The sequence below is a fragment of the Apiospora aurea genome (assembly GCF_038362705.1).
Source record: "Apiospora aurea strain CBS 24483 chromosome Unknown utg000004l_segment0_segment0, whole genome shotgun sequence".
NCBI classification, from domain to species: Eukaryota; Fungi; Ascomycota; class Sordariomycetes; order Amphisphaeriales; family Apiosporaceae; genus Apiospora; species Apiospora aurea.
In genome coordinates this window covers 3510251-3532353 of record NW_027117391.1, presented here as the reverse complement: position 1 = coordinate 3532353, position 22103 = coordinate 3510251, and the positions used below count along the sequence as shown (strand labels likewise).

General features: G+C 56.1%; 7 protein-coding genes across 7 annotated transcripts; 1 reads left to right on the top strand and 6 right to left on the bottom strand.

Annotated features, from left to right (window-relative positions):
- Nucleotides 1-136: 136 nt before the first annotated feature.
- PG986_005897 (uncharacterized protein) lies at nt 137-2553 on the bottom strand (the record flags this gene model as incomplete). The annotated part of the gene is made up of 4 exons (XM_066842119.1): nt 137-754; nt 968-1093; nt 1151-1321; nt 1528-2553. 4 exons carry the CDS (start codon nt 2551-2553, stop codon nt 137-139), a joined length of 1941 nt encoding a protein of 646 aa, XP_066701981.1.
- A 545-nt stretch (nt 2554-3098) lies between these two features.
- Nucleotides 3099-3722, bottom strand: PG986_005896 (uncharacterized protein; the record flags this gene model as incomplete). The annotated part of the gene is made up of 1 exon (XM_066842118.1): nt 3099-3722. One exon carries the CDS (start codon nt 3720-3722, stop codon nt 3099-3101), a length of 624 nt encoding a protein of 207 aa, XP_066701980.1.
- A 2313-nt stretch (nt 3723-6035) lies between these two features.
- On the top strand, nt 6036-7790 carry PG986_005895 (uncharacterized protein; the record flags this gene model as incomplete). The annotated part of the gene is made up of 3 exons (XM_066842117.1): nt 6036-6191; nt 6265-6794; nt 6860-7790. 3 exons carry the CDS (start codon nt 6036-6038, stop codon nt 7788-7790), a joined length of 1617 nt encoding a protein of 538 aa, XP_066701979.1.
- Nucleotides 7791-8529: 739 nt separating this feature from the next.
- Nucleotides 8530-10239, bottom strand: PG986_005894 (uncharacterized protein; the record flags this gene model as incomplete). The annotated part of the gene is made up of 1 exon (XM_066842116.1): nt 8530-10239. One exon carries the CDS (start codon nt 10237-10239, stop codon nt 8530-8532), a length of 1710 nt encoding a protein of 569 aa, XP_066701978.1.
- Nucleotides 10240-12565: 2326 nt separating this feature from the next.
- Nucleotides 12566-13371, bottom strand: PG986_005893 (uncharacterized protein; the record flags this gene model as incomplete). The annotated part of the gene is made up of 2 exons (XM_066842115.1): nt 12566-12991; nt 13039-13371. The coding sequence occupies 2 exons, from the start codon at nt 13369-13371 to the stop codon at nt 12566-12568; spliced, it is 759 nt and encodes a 252-aa protein (XP_066701977.1).
- Nucleotides 13372-13641: 270 nt separating this feature from the next.
- Nucleotides 13642-15243, bottom strand: PG986_005892 (feruloyl esterase-like protein B; the record flags this gene model as incomplete). The annotated part of the gene is made up of 1 exon (XM_066842114.1): nt 13642-15243. One exon carries the CDS (start codon nt 15241-15243, stop codon nt 13642-13644), a length of 1602 nt encoding a protein of 533 aa, XP_066701976.1.
- A 1950-nt stretch (nt 15244-17193) lies between these two features.
- On the bottom strand, nt 17194-21232 carry PG986_005891 (uncharacterized protein; the record flags this gene model as incomplete). The annotated part of the gene is made up of 3 exons (XM_066842113.1): nt 17194-20411; nt 20474-20969; nt 21173-21232. The coding sequence occupies 3 exons, from the start codon at nt 21230-21232 to the stop codon at nt 17194-17196; spliced, it is 3774 nt and encodes a 1257-aa protein (XP_066701975.1).
- Between the last annotated feature and the right edge of the window lie 871 nt (nt 21233-22103).

Below are 22103 nucleotides of genomic sequence, written 5' to 3'. Positions count from 1 at the left end.
TCCTGTCAAAGAAGTGCTTGCAGAGCATTTGTCGTTTTCTCTTGTCCAGCTTGGGAAAATGAAAGATGATATCGAGTCTTGACTTGAACGCCGCATCGAACATATCAATCCGACTAGTTGTCAATGTGATAATTCCTTAGAAATTATCGCGTAGTCTCTTGAATTCAGCCACAATCCAGTCTCTCGTCACGTCGTTTGTGGCACGAGACTCAAGATATATATCGAACTGCTCGAGAAGCAAGACGCAATCCCAGCTCCTAGTTAGAACCAACGTAGGATTGATGAAATCCTGGAAATCCTTGACTGTTGACCCAAGTTCGTGGGGCGCTATACGAAACAAGGGCTTTTTAGCAAACTCGGCGACAGCTTCGGCGGCGACGGTCTTCCGATTTCCAGGCGGTCCATGAAATAGAACCACGGAGCTGGATCCCCGGGTACTGGGCCGGCATAAGGACTGTAGAATCTCTTCCTCTTCAATGTCCCGCATGAGTCCTCTAACTGCCGACGTATTCCAAGCGATCATCTGTATGCGATCAATGTAGATCTGCCGCCACTTGTGAGCTTTGAGGTCAAAAGCAAATACTGTAGGAGGAGCCAAAGGGAACATGTCTCCTGATAACGGTTCGATATCGGCAAGAATTGGCTTGCTTGATAAGGTCGATACTTCGACCACTTCGGAAGAAGGATAACCAGCGGCCCTGGATTTTGCTTCGAGCTTCCAATATAATGGAATGTCCACCATGAGGCGTTCGTTCTGCTATTTTCATGTATGGTGTTGTCAATATTGATTGAGTGGGTGGCATTGAAGGTTTGCAATGCACTTACGATCTTATCGCCTGAATCAGCATAAAGGGAGAATAGGCAGGTCACTATATTTGTGCTCTTGACTTGGGCTGGAAAAGGGTTTCTGCGTCATTGTCAAGGACGCCTTGTTGGATAGCAACCTGTCGGAAATGCCGATGCTTACTACCTCAAAGTGCATTTGCATATCACCTGTGTCCTCTTGTGTGAACATAGGCTCCTGGATGATTCTGTATGCTTGATAAGCATGCAACCCTGCTGGGTTTCGCTGGATAACTGTGTCGCCATAGACCTATCGTAGACTTAGTAAAGGGATTGTAGGATAAATCTAAAGACTAATATTACTCACAAACAAGTATGGTAGGCGGCCCCAACTAACCACCTTCCGCTTCCTCTGATTATCAACTTCTTTATATTCCGCCCTCATGGACTGTTCGATAAAGTCCAAAAAGGTGCGAACGCTAGCAGATTTGGGTTGGACAACATGTGACCTCAAATGATAATGCCAATAATACGGGAACTGCAGTTCAGTATTTGTGCCAAATAAGGGGCAAGGAGTCGAAAAGGGGTTGGCAAGTTCCGTAGATCCGTGCACAGGGTTTCCGAAGCCAGGTAGATCGATTGGCCACATGCCGTAGCAATTGGATCGGTGTCAGTCATATCATGGTCGCATTGATATTCCTGGAACACAACGAAATCCAGCTGTGTGTTCTGGGCAAGATAGACCTTAAGGTCGCGCAGTGGCCTCTTGCCGCACAGGTGGAACGACCGGGATGAGTTGGACGGTAGATCCTTGTTGAGAAACACCCATTCACCGCTTATGCCCTCCGAACATGTATAGTCGGGAACGTCAAAGAATACGGAGGTCTGTGAGAGATCACAGTGAACTCTGTGTAGAAGTTGGAAGTGCACATCGCCGGGAGTCTGTGTAAGGATCGATTCTGCCAGGATCTCCCATCCTCCTTCTGTTGCAGTGCTTGTATGCTCGTGGCCATGGGTGTTGGGCTCTTTGCTAATGGCTGACTGCGGACTGTCGCGTACATACCACAGTCGGAAAGTGGCAGCATCAGAAACAGTGTCGATTCTTCCAGCTCGGGCCTCTTCCATGGATTCGAGTGCTGGGACATCCGATATGGACTCCATGTCATGTTTGATAAACTCTCTCTGCCGCTCTTGGGCTCCAAGGGACGCGGTTATCCCTTCCAAATCCTCTATGAGATCCCGCATGTGCTGAATGAGTTCTGTGAACTTCTCCTTATCCTGGACCGCCCACTTGGCTCTTTTACTGATCCCATACCCAGTCAGCATCGAGCTGGGAGTCATCCCGTCCTTGAGCTCGCGTATTCTCCTCCCCAGCATAGAAACTGCGGCTCGCCTGGCGGCTGCCCGGTTGTCAGATGGCAGCAGAACCGCAGCCTCTGGCTCTGTCTGGGCGGCTTTGGTGAGGCCATATCGACGATTGAGGTGGTCGCCGTCCTGAAATAAGACGAGCAGCTGTAGCAGAGTATACTCCACACCGCTCCGCACTTCTTCATCCTGGAAAATTCGTGCGGCGTACTCCTCCTTGTGTGGGAGTCCGCATGGGCGGCCCCATGTGGTGAGCCGCCGCCATTGGTTGTTGAACTTGGTCTCGAGCAGGTGGTAATCCTTGCCGAGGTAGCGCCCTCGCTGAACGAGTTCGAAACAGTCGACACACGCGGAAAACAACCCAGCGAGGCCAGCGATGCCTACAGCCAAGCCGGGGACTTCCATATCTAAGTCAGTAGTTCGATGGGATTTGGGTTGGAACTTGGCAAGTTTTTGCACAGCTGTGGACGAAAGAAAGCGAGATTTTATTTTTAGACAACTTCCAGGGGGGAGGCTGTGCAAGATTTCGATGCCAGACCCTGCCACTACTGGGTCTTCTGCACATGAACAGGATATTGACCTTTCTTGTTATTGGGTGATGCTCGAAGGTGTGCGCCACTGCCAGAGGTACAGAGTACAGGAGGAAAGACCACCGCCTATCAAATCTCTTTCCTGCATCGCGCCTGCCGTTCCAACGGGGTGGAGGCAACAGCGCCTGCTTACTCGGGCGTCCAATGCAGTACCATTGTCCTGTCACCCGAAAACATAACATTCGTCATAGTTAAATTCATTCCAGGGTTCATCACTCGTCTCTCCAATCCCAGGAACACTATTAAAGTAAGGAAGAGCAACGCAGGCAATACCAAGTGACACCATACTAAACGAACCAAGTCTGTTCGTCTCCTTGAACATCAGATATCATGAATCCGCCTTTCCGCATACTTCAGCCTTCATAGCACGCATCTGAACATATCCCGAGAATCCTCGGAGCTGCCACTGCTATCAAGATTCTCCGCTTCCCACTCCGACTGGAGGTACCGTAGCACTAGCCAGGCCTGCCAGAACTCGGTGCCATCCTCGGAGTCGCTGGCACTCACGCTGTTGAGGTCGCATCGGCCGAGCGACCAGTACCCACCCGGGTTCCTCCAGCTGAACTGCAGGGTCTGGACGACGAAGCGCGCGGCGTGGTCCAGGGCCGACCAGCTCACCTTCTTTGCCGGAGGAGCGGGAGGGTGGCGGCTGCTGCTCTTCTTGTTGCTGTTGCTGCTCCGACTTGTCGTCGTTGCCATGCTGCTCGTGTACTTCTTGGCCCGGAATGCATCCTTCCGCTTGCACCATTCGAGCAGGGCCTCGAGGCCAATGTCCTCGACATACTCGGCCTCCATCAAGTAGTCCCGCGCATACTCCTCGAAGAATGGCCGGATGTGTGCGCTCCGCAGGGTCAGGTACACCTGGTTTCGCGAGCGGGCGTCGTCGCCATAGTTGAGGTACTGGCAGAGAAGCTTGAAGCTGCTGCTGCTGCTATTGCTGCCGAACTTGTCACTCGCACTGCTGGACTGTGATGTACCCGACATGGGAACGTCTTATTTGGGGGTTGCCTTATGTTGAGTGTTCGTGTGTGTTGGATAGTTTTGTAGGAAGTAAAAGTTGAGAAAAGAAAAAGATCCTAGTAATTTCGGATGGCTTTGTAGTGATGTATGTGTGAAGCTGGCTGTTGTGGGATCGAGACCAACCCCTTCCTTGGAAGTGGCTTGCTGGCGATCTGACGTTATTGGTGTTGACTTGGGAGGGTGGGAGATCTGAGACATGGCCGGGCGAGATGAAAGTCTTTGTCTGCACCTGTGGAAAGGGATTGTTTTAATCCCACTTCGGAATAGGAGGGGTAGCTAGCCATTGCTGTTCCCTCCCCCTCTGTTGCCTGCAAGATGGTCGAGACAATCATAAGGCAATTGTCTCTCAGTCAGAAAAAAAAAAAAAAAAAAAAAAACTACATATATGCGGGATCGCGTCAGTCGGGTCAGCGGACAGCCAACGGCATCTCAGGATTCGCTGTTTGTGACACACATTAGCTGTAGCAGCCCATGTCAGTACCCGGAGGACGCCTGGAGAGCATTTGGTGAGGGCGAGCCCACACCACGAATGCCCAGACAGCAAACGAAATAGACCGGGTCCATTTGTATCGGAGAGGCGAGCAACACTGCCACTTTAGATGCTGATCCCACGTTGCTTGTGCGCTTTGTGTCGGGCCAGATTACGTGCCAACTCTGAGCGAAACGATTGTATGGCAGTTCTTGACGGTATTCAAGTGCATCAATTCTTCGACGGAACATGGATTGACCCGACGTCACGAACTTGTACGAGCTGCCCCTATTTCGTGGGGGAAAGGGGGAGGAGGGTGGACACGAAATACAAGCTACCCCTATTTGAGCATGACCAGAACCAAAGCTGCATCAAGATTGGACATCCTTCCCCACACAGATCACACTGCACGCAGAGCGATCTGGTGCTATACTATTTTGGCCAAGACCGTGACCGACGAAGCAGTGTTGGAAAGTCCTAGCACACAATGTCGAGTGCAACGTTGCCTGCTTGTACGACAGCAGTCTCGGACCGAGGTTTGCTGCCTTGAGCAGAGCGAAGCAATCAAGAATGCCCAGTCTCCTCCCCACACGTGCCGGCCCAGAATCTCCACAGACGCGCACTTCCAATCGAGAGTACCTACTTGCTGCAGATTAGCTGTAACCTAGGTGCATACAATTGCGTATCTGGGCCCTCGTTTGCCGGATAAAAGTGATGATGGCCGCTTGACACCACACCCCAATCCGAACCAGCGACTACATGCACCTACCTACCTACATACGCGTACGCAATCTACACAGTGAGGTATCACTCGATTGCACTTGGAGCAAAGAACATTACATACGACGATCGAATGGAAATTGCTGTTTTCTTTACCAGATTCGTGCCCTTGGGCTGAAATATCTCGGGCCGACGCCCTGGCATTTTATTTGTCCTATTTTACTGTGGGCTGTTTGCTGATCGACACAGGGGTCAGTCATCTCATTCAGCTTGGTGGGCCAGTGTGTGGACAATTGCCCGCACCTGTTAACCTACGTACTGTCCACTCCTCGGATCGAGCCCCGTCCCAATCGAGTTAGCAATTCGCTATCGCAGCAATCGCATCTACTTTATCTGCTTACCGACCGATACAAAGCAGCAGCCTGGCACCAGCAAGTCTGTGCTACAGCTACATTGCTATCAATGCAGGCAGTTCCAGCACACCCTTCGACCACTGGGTTGGTTATTTCTGGGTCGCCATTTCTTGCTTCAACTCCATGGCAAACCTCTTTGGTGTCGAATTGGACTGGCCCTCTCTGGTTGCGGTTGTTGAACCAAGACTTCTAGCCGCTGCCTAGAGTTTGACACTACGGCTAACGGAAACAGTTTGTGCATACCCACTGCCCGCTGCCGGCTGGGATAGAGTTCTGACCCCGACTTCTTCTTTGTGACAGCGCTCCAATCATACGTTATTGGGAGGGCCATTGGGGGGGGCGTTAGGGCATTTGGGGGTTTTGACATTTTCATAGTCGCAGCCCGATCGGTTACCATCTCGTTAGCCTTTGATTTGCCCGAGTACCCCGTATCAACGTTCCAGTTTTTGACGCCGCGTTGGGCAAGTGATGCGTAGCGAGTTACTACGTGTAGGCGGCTTTCCGTGGCATGGATCCCCCCCTTCATTCATCACGATGGTGTTTCGCTATTTTTTCTTTTGCCATCGCAAGCTTTTCATCTTCAACAACCGGCGGTTGACTACACCCCATACTCCAAGACGAGAATCCCGTCTCTAGGTGTAGCATAGCATAGCCAATATGTCTATACTATCCAACATGGAGCTCTTGACATCAGGGCAATGGCAGGCTTGGCCTCTTCTGCAAGCCTGCATCAAGGCAGCCTTCCTCCTGCTTGGCTTCAAGATGGGCCTGTTCTTCTTTGAAGGCTACCAAACCCGCATGAAGTTCAGGAAGATGAAGGAGCAAGGCATAGTAAGTACACGCCGCGCATACAAGACACTCGGACAATCTTCTTGAATACGATGTACTAAGAAGCCCCTGATAGCCCATCGCGGAACCTCACTCGCTCGTCTGGGGCCACCTCAAGATGATGGTGGCCATCCGCGCCCATTTCCCCAAAGACGCCCACAACCACTACGCCCAGATCTACCTGGTCCAGAACTGGCAGAAGTTCTTCCCGGGCGCCGAGGAGCGCCCGCCCGTCATGTACTTCGACCTCTGGCCCGTCCTCGAGCCCTTCGCCTTCGTCGTCGACCCGGCCATGTGCCAGGACATTGTTCAAGACCGGCTCCAGCCCCGCCACCCCCAGATCAAACACCTGATCAAGTACATCTCGGGAGCGCGCAATCTCACCGGCTGGGACCAGCCCGTCCACACCCTCTGGCGGTCCCGGCTGAACCCTGGATTCTCGGCGCGAAACCTCCAGTCGCACATCCCGGCCTTCATCGAGGAGGTAGAGACCTTCGTCGACCTCCTGAAGGCCAAAGCGCCCAAGGATGGCTCATGGGGAGAAGTGTTCCAGCTCCTGAATCTTACCACCAACATGACTTTCGACATCATCTGCAGGGTAGCCATGTAAGTCATGATGATACCTATAAACCCGCAATGACCTGCCCAACTGACATTGGGATAACTACCAGGAATCTCAACACCAACGAGCAAAGGGTAGGGCCGACGGACCTGCAAAACAGCATGCGGACCCTCGTCCGCAACCACGTCATCTTCAAGAACCTCGGGACCCTGCCGATGCGCCTGAGCCCGTCGTGGAACCTCGAGGCGTGGCGGTGCAGCCGCACGCTCCGGTGCGCCCTGATGCCGCGCATCCAGGAACAGATCGGGTCAGGCGAGCAGGCCACGACGCAGAAGACGGTTATCCAGCTTGCGACCAAGGAGATCAGCAACGAGTCCTCGGCCGTCCGCGGCAACAACAAGCAAACAACGCCGCTGGACAAGAAGCAGTACAGCGAGGACGTACTGAACCTCATGAAGCAGTTCCTCTTCGCCGGCCACGACACCACCTCCACCACCATCACCTGGGCCTTCCACTTCCTCGCCAAGCACCCCGCGGCCCTGGACCGGCTGCGCACCGAGCACACGACCGTCTTCGGCCCGGACCTGAGCGCCGCCTGCGCGATGCTGACCGCCAACCCCGCCCTGCTCAACGCGCTCCCGTACACCAACGCCGTGATCAAGGAAGTCCTGCGCCTGAGCCCCCTGGCCGCGACGATCCGACGCGGCTCCCCCTCTTTCTTCTTCACGCACCATTCCGCCGCGTCCGGCACGACGCGCCACTACCCGACCGACGGCTTCGCCGTCGCGACCGGCACGGCCGCCATGCACCACGACCCGGCCCTGTGGCCGCGCGCCGACGAGTTCATCCCGGAGCGCTACCTCGTGCCCGAGGGCCACGAGCTGTACCCCGTCAAGTACGCGTGGCGGCCCTTCGAGTACGGGCCCATGAACTGCATCGGGCAGGACCTGGCGCTCATGGAGTTGCGCCTGGTGCTGCTGTTGACGGTGCGCGAGCTGGACATTGAGACGGCCTGGGAGGAGTGGGATGTGCTGCAGTGAGTACCCTTTGGCCCTTTCATTCCCCGCCCCCCTCTATCTCTCCCCTGATCTATTACCTTTACCTCAACCCCTTTTCCCTATTGAGAGGGTACTTTCTTCATACTGGGTGACTCGAAATGTATACTACATTCTTACTAACCGACTCCGTGAACAGAGGTAGAGTTGCTGGTGATGAGAAGCCGCCAACGATCAATGGCGACCGCGTCTATCGCACCACGAATGGTCTGTCATATCCCACGGACGAGCTGCCGGTTCACGTTCGGTTGCGGAATCCGTCGTGGAAAATTTAGATGGCTCAAAAGCAGGATCGTTCATCACCGAGTAATGATATCGAAGTCAAAAAAGACATGAATAGGAACCTCTCAGTGTCAGCCCGTACATACATACAGGACATAATAGGCATTGTGGAGCATTATGAATAATAATTATCAAAATGCGAAACCGATTACTTAAGAATCATCCCAATCATGAACGTTGTTACTACATGACAAACAGTTCAAAGAGTTCAGATCCAGTAGATGCTCCGTGACTCCGGCATACGCAAATTCCACCGTTCAAATCCCATCTATGCGATGCACCGGCATAAAAGAAGTTATAGTAGATTAGGGATGAAGAAAGAAAGACGACCTGGCCAACCGGTGTAGTACAATCAGCACTGTGCAAGATCACAATTATGCATGCAACCCAGATTATCCTTTCCCAAAGAATAAATAGTAGAGTAGGCGCAGGCTGCGCGTGTCTAATCGCGAAGATTCACAACCCCTCCCGGCTTGAAGTACCCCTGGACGCGCTTCGTCATGCTCAGTCTTCTGCTGGCCTTCGACTCGGCCGAGGGCAGCGGCGGCGCATTGTTCATGTCCTGCTGCTGCTGTTTCGTACGATCAGTCTGCGATCGGTAGCTGATGACGCTGGCGCGCTTCCTGTGGCTATTGCTGGCGCGCTTGTTGCTGTTGCTCCGTTCCCGGCTTGGTTCTTGTGGTTTCGTCGTCGTCGACCAGTCGGCACCGCCGAGCAAAACCTGCAGGTCGAGCTCATCCGCGGCATCGCGGCCGATGACGACGGGCGGCGGCAGGATTCCGGCACCGCCCGCGGCGCGGGACCGCTGCGACAGGGTGCGCCAGAGGTCCTGGCGGTACCGGCGGTCCTCCTCGGCGGCCTGGTTCAGGAACCGCTGGAAGTCCGTCTCCTCCTCGATGACGGCGTCGTGCGGGTCGGGCACGAGGCGGTACGAGTGGCGCTTGCTTTGGCGCGGGCGCTGCTGCTCGGCCTGGTCGAGGCTGCTTGGCTGCAGAAGAGGCGCCTCATGGTCGTCAACAGTGGTAGAGGCAGCAGCAGCTTTGGGTGTCGCCGCCGTCGTGTAGTCGGCTTCGGTGTTGTAGCTGGCGAACGAGAACCGGTTCGATCGTGATTCTGTGTTACTCGGGGCCCAGGAGCGCCGCTCTGTATGATTGCTCTGTTGCGCTTGCTGCGGTTGCAGCAGCTGCTGTGGCTGCTGAAAGTAGTCCTCCTCGTCCTTGTTCGGGTTATGATGGTGGCCTGGACTCGTACGCGGACGATGGAGAGTCGGCGAGACGGGCGCTTGCGACGAAGAGGACAGGCGCCGTCGGGCGTCGTCAAAGGATGCGAAGCGGGCCGCCGCGTCAGGGTTCGGGACGGCCGTACGAGTAAAGTCTGCGGCTGCATGTCGCGGCACGTAGACTGCTGACGGCTTCCTAGGCTCTTCTGTCGCTTCGGGTTGCCGGGGCGGCTGTTCCGGACCTCGAAAGCGCGACCGAATGGACTTCTTCAGTCGTAGGGTCGACTTTCGATCCATGGCTGCCGTCCCCTGACTGTCTTCGCCCTGCGCCGCCGCAACATCATCCCTCGGCTCTTTGGCTGCTGGTAACGGAGGGGCAGCACATTGCGTTTCCGCAGTGTCTGGCTTGACGGGTTTGAGTGCCTTTTTGCTCTGCGCTCGACGCAATAGACGACTGAATATGTTTGGCTGTTGATCAGCGGCGGTGGTCGTCGCGATGGGAGATGCTGGCGGCGCACCGCCAACAGCAGACGGTCGGGGTGATTGGTCGGGGTTGCATTGCTTGTGCCGAGGCTTAAGGTTAGTCGAACTGGTGGTGCTGCTGCTAAAGGCCCGCATGGCCGCGGGAGTTGTTGGGGACCCCTGAGCCGAACAGGGCTGATCAGAACGCAGATCGGCACCCCACTGCCGGCTTTTCGATTGCGATTGCGACAGGGACTGGGGGCTCTGGCTGGCCAACTGCTGCTTCTTCTTGGCGTACTGGCAACTGTCGTCGACCTGGCGATACTGCCGTTTTAGCAGGCGATTGAAAAGGCCCTGGCCGCCGGCATGGTTTTTGGGGTGCGGAGGGAAGGTGTAGTACTGTTCAAAGTCGATCAGACCGTCCCTTCCATCGTCGTCCTGCCAGTGGTGGTGGTAGGCATATGCCGCCATGCTGAGTTGGGGAACAAGCCCGTAGCACGGGGTTAGTCGGCTCCTTGGCCGAATCCCGTCGAACCAAGCCGGATCCTGTGCAAGGGGCAATCGGGGCAATCAACTTTCAGGATTCGATCCCGCTGCTGTGGCCGTCATGCAAGGGCTGGCTGTCTGTATCTGTATCTGTATCTGTATGTTTGAGACTGACATGCAGATTGTGTTGCCAGCTGCAGCAAGTGCAAGGGTGGCACCCAGAGAGAGCTGAGATATGGCAGTAAGGTTTGGGGGAAGAGCGAGCCACCATGTATTTACAGCGAAGATAATATTTTCTGTAAGTACCGCTGCGACGATAACAGAGGTGCCGCGACCGAAGAACAGAAATAAGGAAAAGGTCTGGGGAGGATCATCAATTACATACTGGCTTGCACTAAGCGCAACGCCGGTGAAGCTTCGTTCGAATCGTTCCCCCGCTGCAGACCATCGCAGGCAGTTGCAACTTGTAAGCCGCCGTCCAAGCCACGCACACGGCTGCAAAAACACGAGCGAGTCATTGTTTGACCGCTATGGACGAGTACGCCGCCGATCGCTACCTCTCCATCAGATGGATGGAAGCAAACGCATACCTGCATGCTCGTGATGCCACTGCTCGAGTCGCGCACATGCATATTCGGGATTCGAACATCCGGGGCCGTCAAGCGGCGTCCGGGACACAGCACGTGGTCTAGTAGGACAAAAGAGCAAAAGAGCAAAAGAACGCAGAAGGGCAATACGGAGATGAAGGGGGCCGGGGGGTTGGGAAATTGAAATGCAATGCAAGATCGTAGGCGGCAGTTAGCCAGTGCCCAAATCGCATCGTTGGGCGGGCGCCCTTGGAGGTTTCTCAAACGCTAGCATCAACGTTAATTGGCCGCTGTTCAGCCCCCTGCCGGCCCCTGCGGCTAACGTTGTCTTTCTTCTTCTCGGGAGCGAGCTCGTTTGTTTAAACTTTTCGGAAATCTGCGCAAAGTCGCTCTCGCTGGAATAGACAAGGGCAGAAGCTTGGTATCAAGCGACATGAAGCATGACCAGGCGATTATTTGCACCGTTTTGATTCAAGGGACCTGGTTATTGCTGGAAAGCAACGTCATTGTCCCTTCAATGCTGCTTGCTTCAATTTGGGAGAGGCGCCACCATCCTGCCCTGTGCGAACATGCACACAATCGACATGGCCAAAGGATGTAGTAGATACCCCCCTGATGGCGACAGTGCTGTCCTCGCCATGCCATGCCGTTCCGTACACATTAGGAAATATTTAGTGCAGTGGTATAATGTTTATCCCACCAGGCATAATGCTTATCCTACTGGACGTAATACGTAACTATACAAGTAGACCTAACGATAATTGCGGAAAGTCTTGATCATACCAGAGGCAGCGTTGTGACTATTAAGGAGATATTTAAGGGGATATTTAAGGGGATATCCATAGTCATGTCTGTCCGGTAGTTCCGCTCAGGGCAGACTCGTAGCAGGACCTGGCTCGCAACGCCATCAGAAGCTCAAGAGTCCGTCAATACACGAACCAGAGAAACTTACCACAAGAATATGAAATTTATCTCCGTCAATATCAACGATATTCTTACCAACATGAAGTGCTATATTTCATTTTTTTCTTTTTATAAAATGTTTCTTTGCTGGCAAAGACGCTGAACATGACAGGCGATATGTCCGTCCAGGCTACTGTCGTCTCAGGGGCTATCGCGAATCGTGAACGACCGCCGCGCCCCAGCAGCAGCATGTTCGACATCCTGTGGCACACGGGGCAGCACTTCGTGACGGACCCCGGCGACCTGGCGCGCCTGCGACGGTGCTCACGGGGGCTGCACGCGAGCTTGCCGCTGGAGCTGCTCTACGCAGTCGAGATACATCGCAGCCGGACGCTGCACGAGTCGAGGTAGCCGAAAAGTTCAGAATAGGCCCCGCCTACAACTTCAACGTTGTAGACGTGCAACTCGACGCGAGCCCGTGGGATCTGGACCCCGTGCCCGGCTGGGACGCGCCATCGTTCAAGATGCCGAAGGGCGCGCGATGGAAGTTTCGACGGCGCCGCGCCGCCCAGGTCGACGATGACGACGAAACGAAGTACGGCCCGGACAAAGACCGCGACTGCGACATCCTAGCACCCCAACTCAAACCCCGAGGCCAGTGGGACATAGCCACCCAGCGCCGCACCGGCGTTGTCAGCAACAACATCTACCCGCCGGGGCGGGAGTGGAACAACGCGAAAAGGGAAGAGGTCTTCACCGAGACGGTGCTGGACCTGGCCATCGTGCGCGGGCAGGCGGACCTCGCGCTACGCCTCATCAACCTAAGCCTCTGCCGCTGGCGGCCCGTTCCGCCATGGGCCCCGCCGGTCCGGAGCAACCGGTCCTCGGTGCTGCACCTGGCGGCGCGCGCGGGCATGGCGGAGGTGGTCCAGGCGCTGATCCAGCGCGGCACGGCGTGCGACGACCGGGCCCCGCGCATGGGCGGCTTCCGCCCGCTGCAGTGCGCCGCCGTGCGCGAGGGCAACATCGCGATGATCCGGCACCTCGTCCAGCGGAACCTCCCGCTGCGCTACCGGATCCGCGGAGCGAACCCCGGCGCGGCCGGACCCCGACCAGCCGTGTACGGGACTGGCCTCGGGAGAATCAACGACGAGAGCGACCACCGCAACATGGCACCCCTCGTCCTGGCGCTGCAGCAGGGCTGCCTGCGGAACGCGCAGTACCTCCTGGTGTACGAGATGCGCTGGCTGCACTTCGAGTTCCAGCGCGACCCGGAGCAGGCCGTGCACCACACCAAGCGGCGGATGCAGCAGCTGCTCTGCTCAAGCGCGTCAAGACGGACCAGCTGCTCGACTTCACCACGTGCATCTTGGTGTGCCACGCCGACCCGCCCAAGAACTTGTGCCTGCCCGCCCTCCGGCGCGCCGAGGCCATGGCGCGCAGCAAGCCCCTTTACTCCGACCCCGATACTGCCCCCAACCGGCGGACGGTGCAGGCGCTGAGGCAGACTCACGCGAGGTATCGGCCGAGGAGTTCTGGGGCCGTTATCTAAAGTGATTGGCGCTGTTATTATTCCAAAGCCAGCGAAGTACAGGTTGACAAAAGAATGTCCAGTACGCAAACGCATTGTTTATGACGGGATTAGCTTCTGTTACGTACCTGGTTTCTTTTGACGATGTACTGCAAGTTTCAAAGGGGTCTTATATCGTTATCCCTTTGGTGGCGACAGCACTGCCCATATTATATCGTGTTCTTATGTTATAATCATCGATTTGATTTCTCTTTAGAATAAATAGCGTGTAAATAATAGTAATTACAGTAAGAACATGAATTGTTGAAATGGCCTTTTTCTGGGCCTTAATGCAAAGTTCCCAAGCCCTTGGTCGATGTTGTCGATCTAAATGCATTTCCAGCTCTCGATCGCCTTGACATCGCCCGTCCCCTTGTAGACGTTGCGCAGGGGGAACTTGCAGTGGGCCCGCTTGTAGTCGACGCCGAGGGACTCGGTCTGGTTGACAAAGGCGGTGCCGACGATGCGCTCGGGGGCCTGGCCCTCCTCGACCCAGCGGACCATGGCCATCAGGACGTTCTCCTCCGGGTCGAGGCTGGCGGAGCTGCCGGTGCCCTGGCCGATGGCGGTGGCGCCCGGCCCGCCCTGGCAGTGGCTCATGCCGCTGATGCGGAAGAAGCGGTAGAAGTCGTCGAGCTCGCCCGAGGGCTTGGCCATGGTGCGCGACACGTGGTCGTAGTAGCGGTTCGAGTTGGCCGACGAGATGATGGAGTCCTCCTGCCCGTGGTAGTGCAGGATCTTGGAACCCCGGCCGGCGAACTTGGACAGGTCGCCCGACCAGGTGTTGATCCGGCCGGCGTCCTTGCTCCAGGCGTCGGCCATCATCTGGGGCGTCACCACCGAGGTGTCGTAGTTGGGGTCGTTGTAGACGGCGTACTTGAACCAGTGGTCTGTGTAGAGGAACTGCTCGTCGGCCGCGCCGTAGATACCGTAGATCATGCCCAAGATCCCCGCGCCGGGCTGCATACGGGGGTACACGAGATCGCCGTTGATGCCGTGCAGGTCCGAGTAGATCTTGCGGACCGTCTCGGCCTGCTTTCCGGTAATGCACTCAGAAGACGGGCTGTTGGTCTCGGGCGAGCAGATGAGGGCTTCGGGCCGGAAGTTGCAGAGGGAGGGTTCCTCAATGATGCCGTCCTTGGCCCCGTCAATCTCGTCGCACTGACGAAGCAGCTCCGCGTCAAGCGCCGCCAGCGCCTGGGTCGGGAATCCGTCGGCGCCGGCCGCCTTGATGATGGAGAAGAAGGTGCCGGACCACGAGGTCAGGTTGTTGAAGGCAAAGGCCGGGGCGCCGGCGACGACGCCGTCGAAGTTCTCAGGGAAATCCTGGGCCATCTTCCAGCCCTGGCGGCCGCCGGTGGAGCAGCCGAAGTAGTACGACTTGTCATGCTTCTTGCCGTAGAACTCAGCGGCGACGTGCTTGCCGACGTCGACGGAGGTGTCGAGGGCCCGCCAGGCGAAGTCTTTGACGACCTCGATGTTGTTCAGCATGGTGGTGCCGTTCTGACCGCTGTGGCCGTTGTCGGAGCCCGTGGCGGCGAAGCCCAGGTTGGACGTGTAGGCCATGGAGGCGAAGTCGATGCAGCCGTTGATGCCGCCGTTGCCCGTCGCGACAAAGCGGCCGGTCCAGTTCCTCGGGAGCCATGCCTCCATCTTGGTGCTGGAGCGCTCCGACGTCGCCAGGGTCAGACCGACACGACAGATGTCGGCGGGTGCGACGGTAAAGGGCGGGCCACATGAGGGGTCAAGACCGGGCAAGCTGAGGTTGGTACCGGCGGCTACAAAATCGGCGAGGGTGACAGTGGCGTTGGGCACGCTCAACTGCTTGCTGAGGCCGGCGCATGTTTCCTCAAACTCGGCACGGGCCCCGGGTAGAAGGCCCGTCAGCACCGCGGCTGCTGACAGTAGCAAAGAACCGGTTCTTGTCATGGTTAGGGTCGGTCGGAGCTATAAAGGGAGGGGGTGGGAGCAAGGGGAGAAGAATCTTCCCCCAGCAGCGGTTGGGGATCCCTTTCTCTTTTAATGCCCAGCCGCCTTCTTGTTTTGACTGCGCCGTGATGTTATTGCCAGGTTCGTGTTAGTAGTAGGTGCAGCTAGCTATTCCCCTCGTGGCAGCCCCTCTCACTCCTCCCCCTGCCGAGGCGGACGAGAGTCCACCTTCGGCAATTGGCATTGTCGCTCACGGTGGGTTCGACCAATTTCAGCAGTTGCTACTGCGCTCCATGTACTACTAAGCGACGGAAGCGGTGCAACGTCCAACACCAGCCTAGCAGCCTAGCAGCCCAGCAGCCTAGAGCGGAAAGATGATCGTGTGTGTGGTCTGGCCAGGTGGAGAGAGCTTGACCGATTGGTGCCCCCGCAGTAGCATTACGGAGCCCACTGCAGGGAGAATCAATCGATTCAACGGTCTACATATGGCTGGCTATGCGGCAGTGAGACCACGCAGAGACAGCGCAAAGACCACGCAGGCACGATATGGAGAAACAGGGTGCAACAAGGGGTGGTATTTCCAGAAGGTGACGATTAGCGGGCGAGGCGGAGATGCTAAGGCCTGCAAGGCCTGCAAGGCTCGTGGGTTGGCCCCCGCGGTGGGGAGGCCATCGTGCTCAATGCGATGCAGAATCGCTCCAGCGTGCGCTAGCATCGTCCCATCCCACACTCGTTCATTTCGGCCTCAATACGACGACATAGGATAAGGCACGCAGGCACGCAGGCACGCCGCAGCTCACGTCGCAGTTGCAGGTAGTTCGAGGCTTGAGCGCCCGCCGTCAAGCGCGCTCCAGGGCCGCGGAGCCATGGGCCATGGCTGCCGGCATTATGGTCGAGTGAAGACCCAGCAGCCGAGTCATGCAGCCAGGGCCCTTGGGAATTATTGAGCGGCTGACCCATCGATCCTGGACTCTGCTGACTCGATGTAAACAAAACTCATATCCTACGTGACCCATGTGTGCCTTACGATAATAATATCTGATTGGGTACCTAGCCGTGGTCCTTGCAAGACAGGTAATTAACTTATACATTTCAAATTGCAAAACACTGCTTTTTCGGTACTCTCCAGGCCTTCCTTCACACGCTGCCTTAACAAGATACACGGGCAACAAGTCAGAAACAGCAGCACAAGTACGGGGCAACGCCAGAAACGTATTTATCATCGCGTATCATTGATCTGCAAAGCTCGAATATGTATGTGTGGTCGCCACAAGAAACCATTCGCTGGCCGATTGTGAACAAATGTGACCTTTGGGACTTTCGAGAGACGGGAATTCCCACCCTTGATTCCCACGGGACTTCCGGTCCACATTCCCCCCCAATCCATCATTCATCGTCAGAAATATTGGTCGTGCTGGCAACCATGCCCTGTGCCCCATCGTGAAATCGAGAAACACTGACGCCGGGCACATATCATCTTGTCCATTATCATTCTCTCGGCTCGTCTAAGCAGACGACCACGTTCAGCTCGAGTTGGCCAATCTGACACAATATCTCGGCATGGGCATTGTACAGGCCGCGAGAAGACGGAAAAGGGCCGGGCACCTTGTAAGGGGAGTGTAAGGAGGAAGTTGCTCGGCTGTTTGAAAATCGATTTCGTAAAGCAACCGACTTCGAGGAGGGTGACTTTCGCTCAGACGACCGCGCAAAGGAAACGGCCACAAAATAATGCATTACTTATACACACTGCCGAACAAGACGAAATAGTTTCCGCCCACGACAGTGAGTTGATCGAAGAGGGGTGGTGCAACTCTGATGTGCACCCGTTGTGAGTTTTATTACATGGGGGAGTTCGTAGACACCTGCGCAATACCCTTGCCACGGATGCAGGTCCGGCGTTGGTGCAGAGCGTGTCAAATCCTTACGATTGAAGGACTTTGAGAGGGATGATTAGGCAGTTTGAGCCGTCGAGGAGTGTCTGGTCCAGTTTTCGGACCGAGCCCTGAACCCACCCCGGCTGCGATTCGAGGATCGCTCATGACGTTCGGGCCGCTCAGGACGATCAGACGCACCGCCAGTGCTGTGGTCACCCGAAATATCCCGACCACCTCGCAAGCCACCTCGAGACGTTCGGGCACCGCGCGGAGCTTGACGCCTAGGATTGCTCTTGGTACGCGAGCTAAAAGGAGCTGGAACAAATTTCGCCTCATCCATTCCAGGTGTTTTGAAGCGAATCATCGCCTTGCCGTTGACATAGTCGTAGACGTAGCGGGGATCATCCGCAACTGTGGCCTCAACACGATATCTAGGCAGTTGAGGTTGCCAGTTGGGTTCAACAGGGTTCCACATGGCATCGGGAGCCTGCTTCGGGAGATGAACTGGCGGTAAAGAGCCCATTTCTTGCTCATCGAAACAGTCCTCTGCCATGCCCTTGCTAGTAACCGAGTTTACGTCTGAGCTGCTAGGGCTCACCGATGATGCGCTCGGGAGCGATACAGTTGCAGAGTAGTGACCATGAGCGTCGAAAGCTGACTTGCTCGACGAATCTACAACCGTCGGCCGAGCGGCTGATACCGGTTTTCGACCAATCAGGTTGTTGATCTTGTCTTGCCAGTTTTCTTGAGTGCCGAACTGGACTGGGCGGGGTGGTTGAGCTGCCGTGGACGAAGAGGCATTCCTCTGGGGTCCGGTACCCACAGCCAATGCGGCGGCGAACGATGCAGGCTTTGGCAGGGCGATGGGAACGGGGGCAGGTGCAATGGCCGAGGGCTTGGACACAGGGGGCAACTTGACGATCGGCCTGGCAGGTGGTAGAGCTACGTGCGGACGAGCTGCGTCGCCATCGTAAGCCGGATGGCCATGCATAGTGGGAGGTGGAGGCGTTGGTGATTTAGACCTTGATTGAACCGCGAGATCATCTCCTTGATCACGGGGACCAGAACTGGGGAAGAAGCGGGATCCGGCTCGAGACTGCGAAATAGGACCAGGCGCAATGTGCCCTGCAGGTCCGAAAGGTGGCTGCCTCATACTGTTTGGTCCTGGATGTTGTCGGTAATCGTTTGAGGGAGCATCGTGGTAAGACGTCGAAGCGCTCCATGATGCCCGAGCCGCAGTATCTCCATGAATCTTTGTTACGGCAGTGCCAGTGAGTCGTTTCCCATCCTCGCCAAGGGCCACAGGACGCCACGTATCCTTGATTGGGGCCTGTGCGTCATCCAAGGTGAGCCCACGACTGGCCAAATCACGCATCTGCTCCTCCATGCGCTGGTTGACCTGCCTTCGGAGGGTACGATCATCTTCAGGAATGTTGGTGGCTGCCCAAGGGTTTTGCGATACAGGTCGCCCGACGGATCCTTGAGCTGGATCGTGCCCTGTACGGGGTTGAGGGGGGGCGATCGGAGCCAGCTTGGTCGTAGGTGCATCGATGCGAGATTGCGGCGCCGTCGGTGCAGGTCGAGGGGGGCCGATGGGCGCTTGGCGGTTTGCCAGGCTAGCAGGCTGGGTTGGTTGCGAGTCTGCAAGATGGTTCAGATCGGCATCAAAGGTCCCATTGCCAAGTGTGCGGTCATTGCCCGGCGCGCCCCAGACGTTCTTCGCTGCTTGAGTGGCACCAGTCCAGGAAGATAAACGATCACTGGTTTGCGTATTTTCAGGCCAAGTCCCCGAGGACTGAGTTCCAGACAAGCGGTTGTCAGCACCATTGTCTTTTTCGTGGTGGTTAGACGTTTGCTGGATTCCATTGGCTTGAATGCTGGCTCTTCGATCCGGCGCACCTTGCTTCGTTGGGCCAGGCCGGACGGTTTCGGTTGCTGATGCATTCGAGTCACCCGGCGCAGCATCAGCCTTGTGAGAGGTTGAACTACCTTGGCGCGGCTGGATCGAAACAGCCCCTTCTTTTGGTTCGTCCTTCTTTGCACTCTTGCGCTCCGGTGCGGGACCCATAGCTTCTAATTTCAGTCGGATTCGTTCCTGTTTAGCGGCTTCTTCTCGGGCTTCTTCTTCTTGCCTGCGTTTTATAGCCAGCTCGCGCCGTTCGCGCATCAGTCTCTTCTGCAACTCGACGTCGTCTACAAGATTGGCTTGGGGCGCTGTCTCTGTAGCAGGTGGCACAGCGACTGGGGCCGCATGGGATGGTACTGGTGACGGCCGGGTTTGCCAACTTGGTGAGGGATGGGTGCGCTGTCCGTGTGCCGCATTTCCAGCCGTAAAAGGGCCGGGTCCGGGGCCGGGAACTGGTGCAGGCTGGTGATGTACCATGTCAGCCTGTAATGGGGCATCGGCGGGTCTTCCGAAGCGGTTCGCAAAACTTCCGCTACCACCGCTCACGTTGGATGAACCGCGGCGCCTGCCGTAGGGCGGGGCATCTTGGCCAGTAGTTCTACTGGTCTGGAAAGCCGCTGAAGGTTCTGCGGGACCTTGAGTCTCATGATGTGGTGAGCGATGAAGTAAAGCTGGCTGCTGGCGTGTTGTTTCAGCCCTGGATCCCCTGCGATCATACACAGGCTCGTATCTGCCAGATTGGGAATTATATAGTTCTCGGTTGCCCCCGCCGTCTTTCCAGGGTGATCTGCTGAAATCATCTGCAGCTATCTCCTTCGTAGGCCGGGCCATGCTCTTCGCGAAGGACTCGTCGCGGGGAGGGTATGTCCTGCCAAGAGCATGCGCATGCTGTGGCAGTTCCGTGACAACAGGAGACGCCTTATCCACAGGGGGTAGCGTAGCCCAGGGAGATTTGACTTCCGTGGATCGGGGTGTGCTCTTGGCGACCAAGGTTGGCTTCTCGGGTGCCCCCTTGAGGATGAGACCTTTGCCTGAGGCGAGCAGTCCAGGCTTGATAGAAGGCGAGGCCTTGGCGACAGGCGGAGTGTTCGTAGCCGGCGGGGCCATGCTCGGAGCTGGCGATTTGGTCTTTTCCGGCCGAGCCGTCTCCTTGATTGGAGATGGTATGCGCACCGGCGGCTCCTCAGTTGCGGCCAGGGAGCTCTTAGTTCCATCCGTCCATGTAATCGTCTCAGGAGTCGCCCAGCTGTCGTCGTCCTCGTCTATGTCGGCCCAATTTGACTGACCACCCGCCTCATCCTCTGGACGCAAACGACTAGCCATGTGTATGCCATACTTACTCATAAGCTCTTCGTCAGACATCTTTTTCGTATCGGGTGGAGGTACAGCTAGACAAATAGATAAGCCGCCATCGAAAAGATCCCAGAAAATTGGTGAGCTGGACACTTACGTCGGTTCCTGTTCCATACTGTAGACGGGTCTGGCGCTGCGCCGGATTTGCCATTTGTAGTCAGGGTTTTCGTTGAACCGCCCAAGTTTGAGCTGTTCTTGGCGACAAGCTTGAGTTTGGAGGCACTGATTCCCGGGGTGCCTATCGGGGTGGCAGTCGCGGACGATGTGGCCGATTCGGGCCGCGATGTTGTATTTGTTGCCACTTTGGAGCCCAGGAAGGTTTTGTTGACGGAAACCGCTTTGAAACTCTGGGGCTTCTTGGGGGCGGACGATGCTCGCCCATTGCCCTTGTCATCGCCGGATTTGTTTGCCCTGATCGCCGATGCTTCTGTGTCTGAGCCGCTTACGCTAACTTCGGCCGAATTGACAGATGGTTCGACAATGTCGGTAATCTGTTTGTTCTCGATCCCGTCTTGAGGGCCGGGTCCGTTTAACGATGCGGTAGCACCGGAGCCGCCATTTTGAGAATCGGATTCGGTAGGGAGGGTCTGCGTCTGAGGTGAAGCAGAGCCGAGTCAGTGGTGAAGCTCACGGGAGGGTCTGGTGGAAGGAGGGGCAAGGGCACGAATTTGTGCATGGGCAGTACTTTATGGCACGCAAAGAAAGGCTCGGAGATGTATGTTCAACCGGGGCGCAATCCAGATAGTGCAATATGGCGTAGAGAGTCAAGGGCAAGGAGCCGGGGAAGATTACTCACAAGCGTGGCATCAGTTCCAGAGACATCTACGGGCTTCTCAGCGGTGGCCTCAGTAGCCATCATCCAAGACTGGAAGGACTGAGTCTTGTCGGATTGAAAGATGCAGGATCGCAAACAACTTTTCGCTTGTGTGGGAGCTCGGGAATCGCAAGAAATGGGGTGCGGCAGGTTTGGAGATTTTGGGTTTGTTGTCGTCGGAACACCACACCAGCCGTGGTATGCAGGTAGATGTGTCGGAATCGTCGCTCTTCGCTCTTCGCTCTTGGCGTGGTGTCGGGGTCGGGCAATCGGGTGCGGGAGGGGGAGGTCCAGAGAGATTGCGGCGCGCAAGTGATGCGACCTGCAATAATGAGAACAGATGCGCCTCTGGAAACAAGCTCGGTGCCGCCTCAATGAAAAAAGGTCTTGGGGGAGAAGTAAGAAGTCGGACTTCTTTGCGGCTGGAGGTCTACAATTCCGCAAAATTGAAGGCGTGAGGATGGCTGACTGCTGAACTGTCCAAGCTTGGGGATGCACGTGGATCGATTTAGCCTAGCACCCAAAAGGTGGAGTCTGGCCTGCCTTATGTCAGCCCGGCCTCTGGGTGAGCCAAATGGCCCAAATGACCCAAATGACCTAACTAAATGACCCAAACCAAACCAAAGCCGGCCATTTGATTGCTTAATAGGCGATCTTTACATACCAGCCTCCATCCAGTCCCAGGTCGGCCTACACCTTGGCCTAGGTAGGTCTTTGTTGACGGGCCCCAATAGCAACAATAGAAGTAACCATGTTCAGAGTGAATGCAGTACGGCAGCTTGTTGGTGGCTGCATCCCCTCCTATTTTCATTGCATTCACTACTGAACCTTGTCGTTGGGGTTCCTCTTTCGTTGACGAAAGCCACCCCAGTAGCACGACCGTGCCGTGTCATGCAGCGCAACAATCCACTAT